This window comes from Pteropus medius, unplaced genomic scaffold, assembly GCF_902729225.1.
Source record: "Pteropus medius unplaced genomic scaffold, Ma_sr-lr_union100, whole genome shotgun sequence".
NCBI lineage: Eukaryota > Metazoa > Chordata > Mammalia > Chiroptera > Pteropodidae > Pteropus > Pteropus medius.
Window position 1 is genome coordinate 5,024,090 of NW_024352784.1, and position 17,369 is coordinate 5,041,458.

General features: G+C 44.2%; 2 protein-coding genes and 1 pseudogene across 2 annotated transcripts; all 3 read right to left on the reverse strand.

The window, feature by feature from the left end:
- Positions 1 to 3,689: 3,689 nt before the first annotated feature.
- Positions 3,690 to 4,661, reverse strand: LOC120590525 (olfactory receptor 2AT4-like). The gene has a single exon (XM_039848322.1). It carries the CDS (start codon positions 4,659 to 4,661, stop codon positions 3,690 to 3,692), a length of 972 nt encoding a protein of 323 aa, XP_039704256.1.
- Positions 4,662 to 9,259: 4,598 nt separating this feature from the next.
- LOC120590527 (olfactory receptor 2AT4) lies at positions 9,260 to 10,231 on the reverse strand. The gene has a single exon (XM_039848323.1). It carries the CDS (start codon positions 10,229 to 10,231, stop codon positions 9,260 to 9,262), a length of 972 nt encoding a protein of 323 aa, XP_039704257.1.
- A 153-nt stretch (positions 10,232 to 10,384) lies between these two features.
- On the reverse strand, positions 10,385 to 10,937 carry LOC120590528 (olfactory receptor 2AT4-like; annotated as a pseudogene).
- Between the last annotated feature and the right edge of the window lie 6,432 nt (positions 10,938 to 17,369).

The window sequence follows — 17,369 nt, forward strand, 5'->3', positions numbered from 1 at the left end:
GTTGCATGTTTGGGATATGCTATTGCTGTTGTGCAATGAGGAACTTGCAAACATTCTGTGGAAAGAATGTGAGGTAGAGGTCTGTACCCTAAACCCAGGCAGGGCCAAAGCCTAGTCACAGACCATTCCTGTCTCACTCTGATTCTCTCCTTTGGCTCCAGAGCTCTCTATTTCTGACTTTGTCTCTCTTTCACTAATATGTATAAGATTTGAAACAATTAAAAATAGATCTTATTGTAAAATAGTTAAATCAATACAGAACTTTATTAAGTGAAGAGTGAAAGTTTTCTTCCACCACCCCTTCCCCATATTTCCCCTTCCTTCCCCAGAGGTAGTCACTATTAACAATTTAGTGTGTTCCTTCCAGACCTTCTCTAAGCATGTGTGTGTGTGTGTGTGTGTGTGTGTGTATGTGTTTCCTTTAACAGAAATCGAATCATTTTTACTTGTTGTGTCACTTACATTCTAAATTCATAAGTCTTGGAAGCTTTTCTATGTCTGATCTACTTCATTCTTTTAATCCGATATCTGGTATTTCATAGTATGGATATGACATAGTTTGTCTAATAATTTCCCTGCTGATGGACATTTGAGTTGTATTCAATTATTGCTATTACAAATAATATTACAATTAACAGCTTTTTAATATGGATTTGGGGGCACACGTGCCTAAATATTTCTCTGAGATAGATCCTTAGAAGCAGAGCTTCTGAGCCAAGCAATAAATCCATTTTAAATGGAATAGGGTGTGCATGTGCAGGCACCATCCCAGTTTCAGACCTCGAGGCTTTGAGAACACTAACACAGCAATGATTGAGATGGCTCTGCTAAACCAGCGCCTGATGCTGCACCTAGAACCAGGAGAAAACCATGCATGAGCAGTTCATTACAGCCCACAGAAGAGACTTCCACAATCAGTCTCTACTGACCATAGATTTACAACTACATGTTGCAAGATGACTAAGCCATTGGCAGCTGGGTATAAAACTTCATGAAAACCAAAATATGGCTGCAGCCCCTCCTGATCTAATAAACTTCATGATGAAGCTAAAGATGGTTTGAGAAGTTTCTTTAGAGGGGATGCAACAGGTGGAGGAAACAGGAATGGGGGCTAGAATTCACTAAAAATGCCTTGTTTCATAATTTTGACTTAAAATTGTTATAATTGTGACTTTAAAAAGTCCTGTATGAAGATCCTCATTACTATTTGGTGAAATGCTCACTCTCTGCTAATGCCCTTGCTTAAAGTTCCATTTAAGCTCTACATCTTTATCACAATTTTCTGAGGAAGACTTTCTTCCCTTTAACATCTGCCACAAAAATGTCACCACCTCCTCCATTAGCTTTTTGGAGAATGGTTTCCTTTCTGCCTGTCTGATGGGCACTGTAATTCTGCCCGTTCCTGACCCCTTTTTGACCCATATGAAACCTGAAGGAGACCGAGTGTTAAAGTGTTTTGGTTTAACTGAGCGTAAATTCCATTTTTTGATGCTAAAGTCAGTCTCTCCCAACAGGTAGCAATAGGATGCCACACCACATCTTGTCAGCACTAGAATGAAACCTCTTCTCCCATGGGAGCAGCTCAGGGCTTCTGTTCAGTCGGTTCACATCCAACGCATTGTTAAATCCATAAGGACTCCCAAACAAGCAGTAGCAGGTGCCACAGATCAAAATATTTATGGGAGACATTTTTACCTTGAATTAAGTATCCTCTGTGCTTCCACTATACCCTGTGCTCCCCTCTGAAATGGCTCTCAACACACTGTGCTATTTCTGCCCATGTCTGTCTCCCTCACTAGACTGTGAACAAATTGAGGGCAGTAACTGTCCCAATTTATCTCTGTGTCTCTAGCTCCTACTGCATAGTCTAGCACCTCCCAGATACTCATGAATGACCAAATGGGGAAAATTATATTTAGCAGCTTGATACTTACTGTGAATGTGAAAACCACCACAATCCTACTGTACACACGGGAAGACGTGGACCAAACATTGAGAACTACTATTGCAGATTGTGCAGACAATGGATCGATGCTTTATAAGAGTTTATAATGAAATATTATATTCAAATAGAGCAAAAATGTATAAAGCCTAGAGTACACAACATGGCACGTCATTCAAGGAAACATTGATAACACCCCATAAAGCCCCTCTCTGATTACAACCCTCTCCCTCTCCTACAGAATTCAACGTGATTCTGGTTTTTATAATAAATATGCCTTCTATTTTCTTCAAAGTCTATGGCATCTGTATGCATTGATAAAAAATATAAATTAGCTTTGCCTGTCTTTAAACATTATATAACTTGAATCATGCTGTATATATTCATTTAAGTCTTAGGTTTTTTGCTCAACACGATTTCAGATTCTTCCATGTAGTTGTCTGTGTATGTAATTCCTTCATATTTTATGGGCATATAGTGTTACATTTTATGAACATGTCACAAATTTGAAAAATGCTGCTATGCTAGATTGTAGAGTATGTGTATCTTCAACATTATAAGATAGCAATAAAGTGTTTTCCAAAGTATTTATAACAATGAACACTCCCACTGTCAATGTATGAGAGTTCCTATGACACACATCCTTGCCAACCCTAGTATCATCAGACTTGAACATTTTAGCCAGTCTCATTGGTTTCTAGTGGTATCTAATTTTGTAATTTGTACTACTATTACTAAAGAGGTTGTACACTTTTTACTATATTTATTTGGTATTTATTTATTCTCTCTTGTGAACTATTTTGCTCATTTTCCTAATGGGCTGGCTGACTTTTCTTATTGATTTGAAGTGATTCTTTGTATATTTTGGCTATGAATCCTGAGTCCTTTAGTAGATTATATGCATTGCAAAAAACTTCTTTTGTTCTGTAGTTTGGCGTCTCACTTTTTTTTTTTTTTTTTTTTGCAGGGAGGTGTTCTTCCATTAGAACAGAAATTCATCATTTTAAAGCAGGCAAATTTATACTTTCTTTTTCTCTAGGTTTAGAGTGCTTTTTTTTTTTTTTAAATCTTGTTTAAGAAGTATTTACCTACCCCAAGATCAGGACTACAGTCTCCTCTATAGTTTTCTAGTTATGCCTTCATATTTAGGTCTTCAATGAGATGGATTTTTGTGTTTTCTTGAGGTTAGAGACATATGGATATCTGATAGTACCAATACCATTTACTACATGTCCATCTTCTATACAGATCCGCAGTGTCGTTTTCTTTATATATTAATTGTTTGTATATTTAAGGGACTGTTTCTGGGCTCTCTAGTCTGTTTCATTGATCTATATGTCTATTCATGTCTTAATAACAAACTTCTCTGTGTTCTCATCTTTATTACTAGTTAGTCCTATTAAAATTGAAAAATCTATTTGATATTTTTAAGAAGATACTTTTTTACATTTTACCTGACATTTTAGTTAGTCTAATTGATTTCTAGTTGTATTTATTTGTTGTAATTTGTACTTCTATTACTAAAGAGGTTGAGCGCTTTTTCTATATTTATTAGACATTTGTTTATTGACATTTGTATTTCTTTCCATACAAGTGTTCATTTCATGACCCAGCCTATCATTATAATGGAAATGGAAGTCCTAACAGTAAATTTTTGGGCTTGCTATGTTATTCTTTCCCTCAAAAAACTGTAGTGTCATTCTCTACTCTTAGCACACTGGTATTCTAGGAGCAGAATTAACTATATCTAAGGATCAAGGGCTCCAGAATGCCCTGGGCCCTGGGGACATGCCATTTTGGTGATGGCTGCTTTGACATCCTTATTCCTCAGTGTGTAGATGAGAGGGTTGAGAACAGGTGTGAGAATGGCAAATACCACATTGCCCATGATGTGGAAATCCAGGGGCAGGTCAGCCCTATAAGCCACATAGGCAATCGCAATGGATGAGTAGTAGGTGCCAACCACCAGCAGGTGAGAGCTGCAGGTGGAGAAGGCTTTTGAGCGTCCTTCTCTGGATCTGATGCGAAGCACCGAGGCCAGGATGTGGGCATAGGAGAGAAGCACCAGGAGAAGGGGCAGGAAGGACACCACCATGGCGATGCAGAAGCCCATGAGGGTCTGGGGTGTGGTGTCAGAGCAGGAGGCCTGGACCACAGCCAAGTGGTCACAGAAGCAGTGGTAGATGCGAGCAATGTCGTTAAAAGCCATTTGGGATGTCTGCACCACTGCCGGGATGGGCAGGAGAAGGGCGGTGAGCCAGGCACTGGCTGCCAGTGCAGCATTGTTCTGTGCGGTCATGTGGACAGGGTAGTGCAGTGGACGGCAGATCGCCACATAGCGGTCATAGGCCATGACCACCAGGGTGAAGGCTTCAGCACAGTTGAGGCCGTGGAAGAGGTACATCTGCAGGAAGCAGGCAGGGAAGCTAAAGAAGTGGTCCCCAATTAAGAACAGGGACAACATCTTGGGGACAGTGGTTGTAGTGGAGAGTATGTCCAGGGTTGAGAGATTGATCAGGAAGAAGTACATGGGCTTGTGAAGTCTGGGCTCTGCCACCACAGCCACCAGGATCAGGGTGTTACCTACTAGGATGAGTAGGTAGAGGAACAGGAAGATGAAGAAGACAGGGAGGAAGAGAAACTCCTGTAGAGAGGGGATCCCCACCAGGTAGAAGATAGGCGGAGAGGCTTTTGATCCATTGCAGGCTGTGGCATCCATGGCGGGACAGACCTACATGCTAGGGTGATAGGCGGCCAGAACAGACCAGAACAACCAGGGTTCAGAATGAGAAATCTGTAGAGTTCACTGAACAATTACTGCAATCCAAATCATTTATGACCAAGTTTAGGGGGCTGGTGGTACCATTCAATGTTGATTCTTCTATCTTAACCCATGATTCACTCCTTCCATCTCCCATCAATTATTTAGTAAGTTCCTACAATGTACAAGGCTGTAGAGGTATATAAGGCACTCAAGGCCCCTGTCTTTATAAGACTTAAATTCTAGTAAAATGATGGTATGTTTCAAAGCCAATCACACAGTTAATTATTTAGTTACAACTGATAAGTGCACTGAAAGAGCCTCTGTCCATTGTCTGCTCCCACACTATCTTTTGGACATCAGATTTTAGATGAGCTCTTAGGTCCCCACGTTACTGTATTTTCTTTCACTCTTGCTTAAAGTTCTACTAAGTGACATCACCAGGAAGGGCTGATTTTTCCAAGCATTTCTGCAATAATCTGCCATTCAGTCTACTCATCACTCAGGGAGTAGCTCCTCTCTCATTTTCCACATGCAGCAACTCTGCCTGCCTCTCTCTCCAGTGACTTCTCAGGGTGCCCTTTCACTCAGGTTTCAGTGATGAGAGGACACTGCTTTCTGTGGAACAACTCTCTTCATTTTGGAGCCCAAGCTGAAGGTGGATCTTCCCACCACTTGGGGCACAACCCAGCGAGTGTTCTGTTTAGTTCTTTTATGCCCACCCTGCCCTTGGCTCCTCTACTACCAACTCAGAAGCAGCCCCGGGGGGCTGTTTTGAAAGCCATTGTTGCTAGAAAGGACCCAGAGACCTGAAGCTGTAGCTTCCCAGAGACAAAAGTATCCTATATCAGAGGTTGTTCACTAAATGTGTGAAGGCTACTCCAGGACTGCTGGACTTGAGCTGAGGCAATACTGGCCAGTTCTCACTTCAGGATGAACCTCTGATGAGTGGTCCAGGCAACTTCATATTTATACCTGCATCACTGCTGTTTGAATCCCAGTGATTTCCACAAGCAGTTTCCCTTTGAATTTATTGGAACTACATCTACTTTCTTTCCTTTCTAAAACAAATGCTAAACAACAACAGCAAACAAACAAAAAACTAACAACAACAAAAAAAACACCTCTCATGTTCTAGAATAATAGAATGTCAGAACTGGAAAAAAAATTTTTTTTTTTTTTGTAATCTACAGTTCCAATCCGATTTCTGCCACCTCTGTTCCCCACCACCTTTAATAATTTTTGTTGTTGTTGTTTCCTCTGTGATTGATTTGGATTGTACAGCCTGGTTTCTAGATTTGGAAGGAGTGACTGGCAAATGCTTTGTCTAAAATGAGCACAACCATCCTGTGTGTGTGTTCCTTGAAAGAGAACTTCAGAGGTCCCCCACATGATCTGGGCAAGGGGGTGAACCCCACTGTCTCCATTTCAAACAGTTAACCCTCGGTTAATCAGAATCCCATTCTAACAAGTTCAGTCATGAGTTGTTTCTCACTCCTGAAGGGATGCAAATGATACTGCCCTGGACATTCTTGCTCTCAGAGAGGCAGTCATGGCTAATGGCCCCAGGTGAGGCAGATTAAGGGGTTTGAGGTGCAGAAACATAAAGGGCCAAAGCCAGAGGGGTCCTAAGGGGCCATCGATTCCAGCTGCCCCTCTCCTGTCTCTTCTGTCCCACTGCTTTGCAGATGGAAGTAGGGATATTGAGACCTGGGTGGAGAGGAGGCATGCGCTTTTCACTGCCAGGCGGTGCTGGACTATCCAACAGGCAGAACAGGCACACGCTGGGTCACCACAAGGCCGGACATCAAAACTACTTCCTGAAACAATTTCACATTTGATATTTCAAAGCGTCACTCAACTAGATCATCGTAGGAAATATCTGAATTTGGCTGGAGTTTCTTACACTCATTTTACAGGTTAGGATTCTTGTTCTACTTTGAATTATGTATGACATCTGAGTGATGCAGCCTGGTGTTTAAACCTAAAGGAGCAATCAGGGCCCCTGACCCTGGTTCTACATCCTCCCTTCCCCACATCCTTACCCCTATCTCTCCACTCTGATCTTTGCTGAGATTCGGCACTTTACCCCCAATCCACTCACCTGCTAAGCTTTGTCCACTTTGGTGTCTTCTGTGATGTCCCCTTTGTGTCTTTCAACCTGGCTTGGCAGGGAAGAGCCAGGCAGGCGCTGAGCTGTGGCCCATTAAACCCTCTAACCCCTTCTTTCAGCCAAGTCTGTTGGGAACCTCTCCCTCTGTGGGGCTCCTTGGGGCATTGTGCCTCCCTCCCCTGTAACCCAGGATCAACTTCTTGCCCCTTTTAGAGCATGTGTTGGGAGGGGATTTGCTTTTGGGATTTGTCAATAATGAGAACAGCATGGTTAACAACCCTCATGGGTTCCAGAACTTTACAACCAACTGGACAGCTTTTATTGACATTATTTCATCTGGTCCTCAGAGCAGCTAGGGGAGACTGGCAGCCCAAGAGGAGGAAAGTAGAGTCTAAACAAGTGACATGACTTATCAGTGTTCAAGCTGATGTTTCGTATAAGAGCTACAAGTCAGACCCAGGGCTTCATTCCCAGGCCTGTGCTCTACAGTATTCCTTCATGGGTAATGGCTTAGGGTCTAAAGTGAAAAAGTCCTGGTTTGAAAAGCAGTTCTAATACATTCTAGCTATGTCACCTTAGGCAATTTACTTAACTTCTCTGAGTCTGAGTTTCTTCATCTGTAAGATGGAACAACAATATTATCCATCTCATAGAGTTTTTGATAGGATTTAAAGAGATAAGGGATATGGGGTGCTTGGAGTGAAACATGATTATTTGAAAATTACTCCAGGAGTTTTGTTTGTATTACCTGGCAATAAAAAAAAAAAAAAAAAAGCCAGAGAAGAGTCTACCTGCATATATTCAATTTCCCAGAAGACTGTGGATGTCCATCTTCTGCAAGAGAAGATGCAGCTCTCATGGGTTTCCAGAGTTTCCAGATGCTGAACAGCTGGCTTTACCAGGAGCTACAGTCAATAGCTAGTATGTAAGCTTGGACTGCTAAGCACCCGGTAGTTGGTTTGTTCTGCTTATGAAGCTACTCTTTTGCTCCCTTTCTTCCCCAAAATGGGAAGCAATAAGGTCAGGGCCATTATACCTATATCTTAGGATGAACTGTTAGCAGCCAACACTCAGCTGCTACAGAGTAGGCCACCAGTTGTGTCTACTACAGTCTACCCCTCGAACCTCTCAGATTCATTCACTTATCACAAGAGGCTCACTCCATTTGGACATAGGGTTTCCAAGATTCTGATTAGTCACATTTAGTGTGTGTGTGGGGGATCTCTAAAGGGTAAGAATAGTAGGATTAACTACTGCCCCTGATACTGTAGTCAGTCCCACAGCTGCAAGTGATAGTCATCATCTCTACCACCCAGTCTAGATTTTCTTCTCTTCCCTTTCACATTCAATCACTTCAGTTTTTCTAAATGGATTCCCTTCTAGCATGACTCAGACCCTTGTCCCTGATCATTCTGGACCCCTGGTTACAATGCCTCACTGGCTATGGTTGCTTTAATTGCCTACTTATAGTTAAAGTCAGTCGTGGAAGAAACAGCAAATGCTCTGGTGCTTGAGTGCTAACATTTCAGCCCCCTTTATGGAAGAGTAGTCTTACTTTCCCTTGAAGATCTGGGTCAATTACCCGTGCAAATATGTAACCGTGGGTCTACTTGCTCCGTGGGTTTAGATGATCAGGCAGCCTTTGTAGCTTTAAATTTACTGAGACTTACTAAGTCTCCTGTGGAATCAGGACTGCTTAATCTACAAAGGCTAAATCATCAGGACTGAAGCACAAGTTCCCCCAAATGGGTCACCGTGGGTAATGGTGAGTGAAGCCACTGGTATTTGGCAGGAAGCATCCCTTTTTAATGAGTGATCAAGCTGAAAATGAATCCTTCCCATTGGGCAGGAACATGGACCCCATTAAGATTCCCTGACTGGAGCAGCCAGTGGGTTTTGTTTGTTTGTTTGTTTGTTTGTTTGCAATCATTTCAAGTCTCCCAGCACCCTACCAATCCCACCCCCGAACTATATTGCTGATAACGTGAGTATTTGCTAACAAACAAGTTATAAGAACTTATAAGAAAAATTGTTGACATTGAATTAAATGCTAACTTCTTAGCTTCCACAGTGCCCTTGCTTATCTCTGTCTTATCACCTTATGTTATTTCTCTGGTTCTGACTTCCCCAATAGACCACGAATACCTTGAGGGCAGCATCTCTGTCTGGTTTATTTCTGTCTCTAGCACCTAGTTAAGATCTTTATGAATGATCCAGTGATCAACTTTTATTCATCACGTTGATGATTGATAAAAATTATGAAAATTACAATTATTTTATAGCATCAATAGGAAGGCTTCTTGATTTAGTATTTGAAAACCAGGTTTTAGCTCAACTGAATGAAGCCAATTTAGGCAGCTGTAATTCATTTAAAAATATTTATTATATATTTTTTTAGTGCTAGGCACTGTCATGGCTGTCCAGGGAGCTAAATTTGTTGCATCTAAGGATCAAGGGCCCCAGAATGCCCTGGGCCCTGGGGACATGCCATTTTGGTGATGGCTGCTTTGACATCCTTATTCCTCAGTGTGTAGATGAGAGGGTTGAGAACAGGTGTGAGAATGGCAAATACCACATTGCCCATGATGTGGAAATCCAGGGGCAGGTCAGCCCTATAGGCCACATAGGCAATCGCAATGGATGAGTAGTAGGTGCCAACCACCAGCAGGTGAGAGCTGCAGGTGGAGAAGGCTTTTGAGCGTCCTTCTCTGGATCTGATGCGAAGCACCGAGGCCAGGATGTGGGCATAGGAGAGAAGCACCAGGAGAAGGGGCAGGAAGGACACCACCATGGCGATGCAGAAGCCCATGAAGGTCTGGGGTGCGGTGTCAGAGCAGGAGGCCTGGACCACAGCCAAGTGGTCACAGAAGCAGTGGTAGATGTGAGCAATGTTGTTAAAAGCCATTTGGGATGTCTGCACCACTGCTGCGATGGGCAGGAGAAGGGCGGTGAGCCAGGCACTGGCTGCCAGTGCAGCATTGTTCTGTGCGGTCACGTGGACAGGGTAGTGCAGTGGACGGCAGATCGCCACATAGCGGTCATAGGCCATGACCACCAGGGTGAAGGCTTCAGCACAGTTGAGGCCGTGGAAGAGGTACATCTGCAGGAAGCAGGCAGGGAAGCTAAAGAAGTGGTCCCCAATTAAGAACAGGGACAACATCTTGGGGACAGTGGTTGTAGTGGAGAGTATGTCCAGGGTTGAGAGATTGATCAGGAAGAAGTACATGGGCTTGTGAAGTCTGGGCTCTGCCACCACAGCCACCAGGATCAGGGTGTTACCTACTAGGATGAGTAGGTAGAGGAACAGGAAGATGAAGAAGACAAGGAGGAAGAGAAACTCCTGTGGAGAGGGGATCCCCACCAGGTAGAAGATAGGCGGAGAGGCTTTTGATCCATTGCAGGCTGTGGCATCCATGGCGGGACAGACCTACATGCTAGGGTGATAGGCGGCCAGAGCATCTGGAGACCAGAACAACCAGGGTTCAGAATGAGAAATCTGTAGAGTTCACTGAACAATTATTGCAATCCAAATCATTTATGACCAAGTTTAGGGGGCTGGTGGTACCATTCAATGTTGATCAATGTTGTTAAAAGCCATTTGGGATGTCTGCACCACTGCTGCAATGGGCAGGAGAAAGGCAGTGAGCCAGGCACTGGCTGCCAGTATAGCATTGTTCTGTGGGGTCATGTGGACAGGGTAGTGCAGTTCCCTTATTTGACAGCCCATCAGCAGATCGCCACATAGCGGTCATAGGCCATGACCACCAGGGTGAAGGATTCTGAGCAGGAGAAGCTGCTCAGAAGAGATACATCTGCAGGAAACAGGCAGGGAAGCTGAGGAAACGGTCCCCAAGTAAGAGTAGGGACAACATCTTGGGGATGGTGGTTGTAGTGGAGAGTATGTCCAGGGTTGAGAGATTGATCAGAAAGAAGTACATGGGCTTGTGAGGTCTGGGCTCTATCACCACAGCCCCTAGGATCAGCCCATTTCCCACCAGGATAAGCAGGTAGATTAAGAGGAAAATTAAAAAGACAAAGAGGAAGAAGGATTCGGGCAGAGAGGGGATGCCCATCAGATAGAAGACAGGTGAGTCCTTTGATCTATTACATGTGGCTTCCATAGTGGGTCAGGCTTGGATGTTTGCAGATAGACACTGGGATCATCAGCACATGTCTGGAAACCAGAACAATCAGGAGAACATTAACTAGAACATGTATCTTTTCCTTTCCAACCATGGATCTCAATCCTGACAGTTTCTTTCAGTTTGGAATTTCATTGCACAACTAACATGTCCAGGTCGGTGAGGTGTCTAATGAGCAATAGCTGAAAGAGCTGGTCCTTCTGGTGGGGAACAAAGGTAGACACAAACATCTGATGGGCTGTCAAATAAGGGAACAGCACTTACAGAGAACTAAGGCAAGTATTAGCAGCTCCAGGGACCTAGAGTTTAGCCTCACATATGGAACAAGTTTCTTACAATTAGAACTATTCCAAAGACAAAGAGTGACTTGAAAAATTTTGAATTCCATATAACTAAAGGCATGCAATGCAGGAGTCTTTTTGGCTGAAATGCTACAAAGGAAGTTTAATATTTGGATAGAAGCTAGATTAAAGACCTTTGAGCAACCTTCTAACCCTGGATCCATTGATCCTTAAAAAAAAAAAGAAGAATAACATAAATGAACCATAATAATCAGATTGCAGGATTTGGGGAAGGGGCAAATTTATTCTATCTGAGAGAAAAAATTGAGAAGCATCAATTTATGTGCAAACATCAATTAAAAAATCAAATAGCTTCTTTATTAATTCTGATAGCTCCTTTAAGATTATCTGATGTGGTTGCCTAGTTTTCCTGCTACCTCAAGTGGAGGAACTCTCTGAGTGTGGTAGTGTTGATGAACCACTTACCAGATTCTGTACACTCTCAGCACCATAATCATGACTGCAGTCATTTGGCACAAGCCCATCCAGTCTAGATATCTCTACACAGCACTTCCTGAATGGAGCTCTTTAATCTGAAACCTTGCAAGAGGATGACTGATTGAGAGTGACGAAGCTAAACTCAAGAGTGAAAACTTATGTCCTTTAAGATTCCCTTGACTCTACTTATGTACTTCTGAGCCCAGATGATTGTCAATGGCCTCTGATAAAGATTTCCAGCTAAGAGCTCTAAGGAACTGGTAGGAACCCTTCTTCAGGGGTGGCTGAAAGAATCACTTCTGTACATCTCTGAATTCAATTCCCCTTCTATGGCCCACTCCATTCTCATCTCACTCCTTCTGGGCTGAGATGTTGTGTCTCTTGAATGAATGTTCTTTGTCTCTACATATTCATTCACTTGAGGATTCTCTTTTTGTAATATCATTGTGGTATTGATGGGGAGAGGGGCTCTTCTTCCATGGATCATTCCAGAATGCTGTCTGCTTAATCCAAAAATGGGGTAAGTTGCTGTTGAGGCTCTCTGACTGTCTCAGTCTAACCTGGGTGCCCTTTGATCTGTTTTTGTATACTATCTCTTTGTCATATCCAGTTACCCACCATCCTAATTTTCCCAGAACTGTCTGGTTTTAGCACTGAAAGTCCCATGTCCCAGGAAATCCCTCAGTTTCCAGCAAACCCAGATGTTAGTCACCCCATGAAGACAGAGGCATCGAATATGACTTTGGTAAAAGGAGTCATTTCCCAAAGATGGATCCCCCCATACTGAGAAATAAACAGACTCTAAGGTACCTCCTGGATTGTCTTCCCTTCTTCTGGCTGCTGCGGCTCACAGGTGTTACTGTTTAGACACTTCATACCCTGGAGACTTTCTTCCTTGGCCCCAGCTCAGAGGGCACCACAGAGAACTGAAAAGTCTCAGAACCAGTGTCAAGAGAAGACCGAACACTCTGTCGAGAGTAACTTTGTTCCCTGGAGGCTGGTGAAGAAGGTTATGGCACATCTACAGTTGCCCAAGACCCCCGAAGTGAGACTTTCCAACTGCAGAACTGAGCTGTGGAAAGTGTTGACTCACCTTTACCTTGACTAAGCGATCCAAGGTCAAGTTACGCTGACATTCAGGTCACGACCTCTCTGCCTCCATGACCTCTAGAGCAGTTCCACTTGGTTTTTCAAAACCACCTCTAGTTCCTCCCTCTTCTAACAAAATCCTTCTCATGTCACAGAACATATAAGAGTGGAAGTGGCTGTGCAGATAGTCCAGGCCCTGATCCTCTCTTCACAAATGAAGAATCAGGCAGGGGTCGGGGTGGGGAGCAGCCCAAGGTCAGCAGCAGGTCAGTGCCAGGGTTGATCCTGGAAACCAGGCCTACTGGCTCTGGCCTTGGATTCTTTTCACCAAACCCTGCTACCTGGAGAATTCAGAAGCTCTGGTTTCCACCTGGGGAAAAATTAGGACAAAGGTTTTTTTTTTCCCCATTCATTGTATCTTCAATTGATGTCAGAGACAACTATAAATTTCTGTTTTGTTCTGAGAACGTTTAGTTTCAGATGGACTGGTTACTAAATAGTGGTTCTATGTGGCTAGAAAAATGTTTTTTTCAAGAAACAACTGAAGGACACATCTGCATGGAAAAAGGTCATCATGGCAGCCAAGTCGCATGTCCTGAGCAGCAATGTTGTACACCCCTGGTGTCTAGTAAAACTTAGCTCCTAATAAACCCTCAACAAATATGTTTAAATAAATGAATTAAGAAATGAAAGGGTTAACCTGAGTTAAACTGAACTTTTTCCCATATGGACTAGTCAGCAGACATTTTTATTTTCTTTTAGCATCTAAATTGATACAAACTTCATTTCCCTGAATGTTGTTGCAATTCTGAGAGGCTGTTGCCCCCACTGACTGGGCCCATGAAGCCAGTCGTGCCGGGTTGGCTGGGCAATCACAGACCATCATAGCCAGAGGGACCTTCAAGTGCAAGCAATGTAGTCCAATCCCTATTTGCTCCCATTTTTCACATTAAAAAAGCTCAGAGAAGAGAGGGACTTGCAGGGCATTGGTTGCAGAGCTGTACTAGAAGCCAGACTCATGGCTCCCAGCTCAGGGCTCCTAAGGGTCCACCATGGGAGAGTCACTGAAGTGTCCCTTTCTGGAGGCCCAGACCATTCTGGGTGTTGTCCTGTTTCTCTCACCTGCCTGGGGTTCCTTGGGGCTGGAGAATGGCTTTGACTCTTAGCCTATAAAACTAGCATCTCAGTGGGGCCTAGCACCCTGCATCTCAGTGTTCCAGGCAGAGACTGGAGCATGGCTATCCTGACAGCCTCAGGGCTTTCCCTCTAGCAATCCTGTAGAATCAGACATTTGACTCTATGGAGAGCTTCCGGTTCTGCTCCCTTATTGTTGCTGATAAGGCAGGGGAGGCCCAGAGAGGGGTATGACCTGGCCAATGTCACACAGTTAGCAAATCAGCAGCAGAGCCAGCCAGCCTGGAATGTTATAAATTGGGACAGAAAAATTTTAGCCCATCTTTCTTTTCTTAGAGCCCCTCTCATTGTGGGTGAGAGGCCCTAACTGCTTATCCTCCTAAACCCTGCCCTCCCAGAGCCTTGTTCTCCTTGGGCTCTGACCAGCTCTGGGTACCTCCTTTGTAGCTAGCTCTCATACCTGAGGTGGCCCAGCTCACTTGCAACCCAGGCCACTCCAGCTGCCCCCTTCACTCCCCAAACCAGCACTGCCTCAATGAGTGGGACTAGACTGAGGCTGAGCCTGGTCCCATTAAACCCCCAGGCCTTGCCCCTCCCTAGCCTGCTGGGGCCTGCTCGCTGAGGTCTTCTTCTACTGAGGCCCTGAGTAATGTTTTTTCTGGGGACTCCCAAGTGGCTGATTAGCAGCTACCCCTGAGCTTTGCTGATATTAGAACAACAAAATTAATAGTCCTCACTGGGCACAGAACTCTCTGGTCTGTGGAGTCTTTTCCACCTATTGAGCAGCAATTGGTATCCCCATGTGCCAGATGAGGAAACCAAGGATCAGAGGTGAAAGACATTGCCCATATCACACAGCAAGCCAAGGATGAGGCAGAATCTGAGGTCTCAGATTTGCTCTCGGCCTAGCCACAGAGCCAACCACACAAATGAGAAAAAAATTGTGAAAATTCTCTATGTAAATGTAAAGTGCTGTGCTATTGGCCAGGGAAGGGTGCCGGTAGAAGGGTGGCCCTTTGAGTGTTTTGAAGAAGAACAAGTATGACAGAGCAGAGAGCCCTCAGTTCCCCAAATCTTGCCTCTCTTGTTCATTCTCGCTCTTTCTTAGATACCTTAGACCTCTAAGTCTAACCTCCCCCAGGGAGCCTTCTGTAACTTCAGTTTCCTCCGGCTCGCTGGGCTCTTGCTGTCCTCTGAATCAATCAGGCTTGGCTTGCTCATTTTAGAGATTAAGAGACCTGAGGATCATCATTCCACTTTGAATGAAGCTGGCTTTGTGTTGGGTGCCTGGCCATAGTGAACTGACACAGTCTAGTGTGGGTAGCCAATGAAAAAACTGACCATCAATTATATCCAGTGTGATCTGTGCTACGATAGAGTTGAAGGGCTCAGAGCAGGTTTGCATCATGGAAGACATCTTTTGGGTGGGTCATGAATTGTAAGTAGATGAGGAGAGCGCTCCAGGCCAATAAGACAAAGTCAGGAAGCAGTGAAAAAGGCAGGAGGTGTGTTGGAGGGCAGATACAAGTGTATTTGGGATGCAGCATAGAGGGAGAGACTGGGAGTCTCAAAAGATGAGGATAAAGAGGTTGGCAGGGACTGGAGTGCATGAGCAGGGTCTCAAATTCCAGACTAAAGAATAAGAACTCAGCACAAGGACATTAAAGAGCCAGGGACCAGCCTTCAGGCAGAGGACTAACAGTCAGCTGCGTGTTTCAAAAAGATCACACCCACTGCCACGTGGAAAACAGATTTGAATGGGAGAAAGACTAGAAGCAGGGAGACTAGCCAGGGAGCTGGATGACAAAGACAAGAATAGGGAGAAGTAGCAATGATAACGATGACAGAAGCGCCGCCCTTTACCAAGTGCTTCCTTGTGGCAAAGACTGTGTCTAGGTGGTCACATACTTCATTTCAGTCCATCTAAGCAGTGGTTTGTATTATCTTTCCTTTATAGATGAGCAAGCTCAGAGAAGTTAAGTAACTAAGCCTGCTTTGATACCTCTTCTGGGCCAACAGTGAATCACTGTTAGAATCCTATCTATCTCCAAGGCCTGCACCTCCTAACTACCAAGGCTTAGAGAAATCTTTAAGCAGCATCATCAGCATTTGATAACTGCATATGGAATAATCTACGATGATGCTCAGCATTCTGGTTTAGATAATAAGGCAGATGGCGATGATGACTGAGATGAACGTGGTGGTGGGTGGTGGGCCGAGTAAATGGGAAGAAGATTTAGGAAGAAGACAAAGAGTTTGGTTCGGGGCATATTGCATTTGAGGAGCCCGTGGGACATACAAGTCCAGCAGTATTTGTGGGTATTTGTGGGTATATGTCTGGAGCTCAGGAGAGAGAGTTGAGTGCAGACTAAGACTGGGGAAGTCTATGTTCTATGGAGCTGGGAGAGAATCTAAAGCTGGGAGAGAAGAACAGAACCTTGGAGGAAACCAGAGTGAGACTGAGGCAGGACAAGAAGAGTCTGCAAAAGACACTGAGAAAAAATGGCGGGAGAAAGGGAAGCAAAGCCAGGAGACCATGATATCACAGAGGAGCTCCAAAGAGCATGTGTGGCCAGCAGCAGTAAAAGCTACTGGTGGCACCAGAAGGATGAGAAGTGGAGAGTGTCCAGGAGATCCAGCAAGGAGGAGGTCACTGGTGACCTCAACGTAAACAGGTCCAGTGTAACAGTGGGTGTGGAAGGTTAGGGGGCGAGTAAGTAGAGAGAGAATAGACATTTTTAAGATGTTTGGCTGTGAAGAGAAGTGGATGGTTGGAGGACAATGAGAGTCAGGGAGGATTTTGTTGTATTTTAAAATTAGAGATATTTGAGCAAATTTTACATCATTTCTTCGTGAGAATTAGCCAGTGGAAAGGGAGAAAAGGAAGAAATGGGAGAGGAAGGGATGATCAACAGAGGAGAAGAGCTTCTGAGCCCAGGGGTTAGACTACTTGTGATTCAGGTGGGTGAGAAGGAGATGGGGGGAGAGAGAGAAGGAGAAAGAGAGAGAGAGCGAGAGAGAGCGAGAGAGAGCGAGCGAGAGAGAGCGAGAGAGAGAGAGAGAGAAGCAAGTTTGTAGATTTAGTTACTTAGTTACTTAGTCTCACTTAAGAGAAGAGCGATGGGGGGCATTTTGTGAAGATGCGGAAATTGCAGAAGAATTTGTTCTCCTCCGAATGGGACTGTGTAGCAGATATGTGCTCAGATCTTAGTGCCAGACAGAACTGGGTTCAAGCCTGGCATTTAATTCTCAAAGATTCTCTTCTGCTTCTGTAAAATGGGTTTGTTCATTGAGAAAGTATCTCTTGAGAGCAAGCTCTGTGCTAGTGTGGTGCAGACTGAGAAGAGGTGAAGGACTTGAGCAGTTGTCATTAGCATTTTCCACTGGGTTTTTTGCACAAGCCCTATTC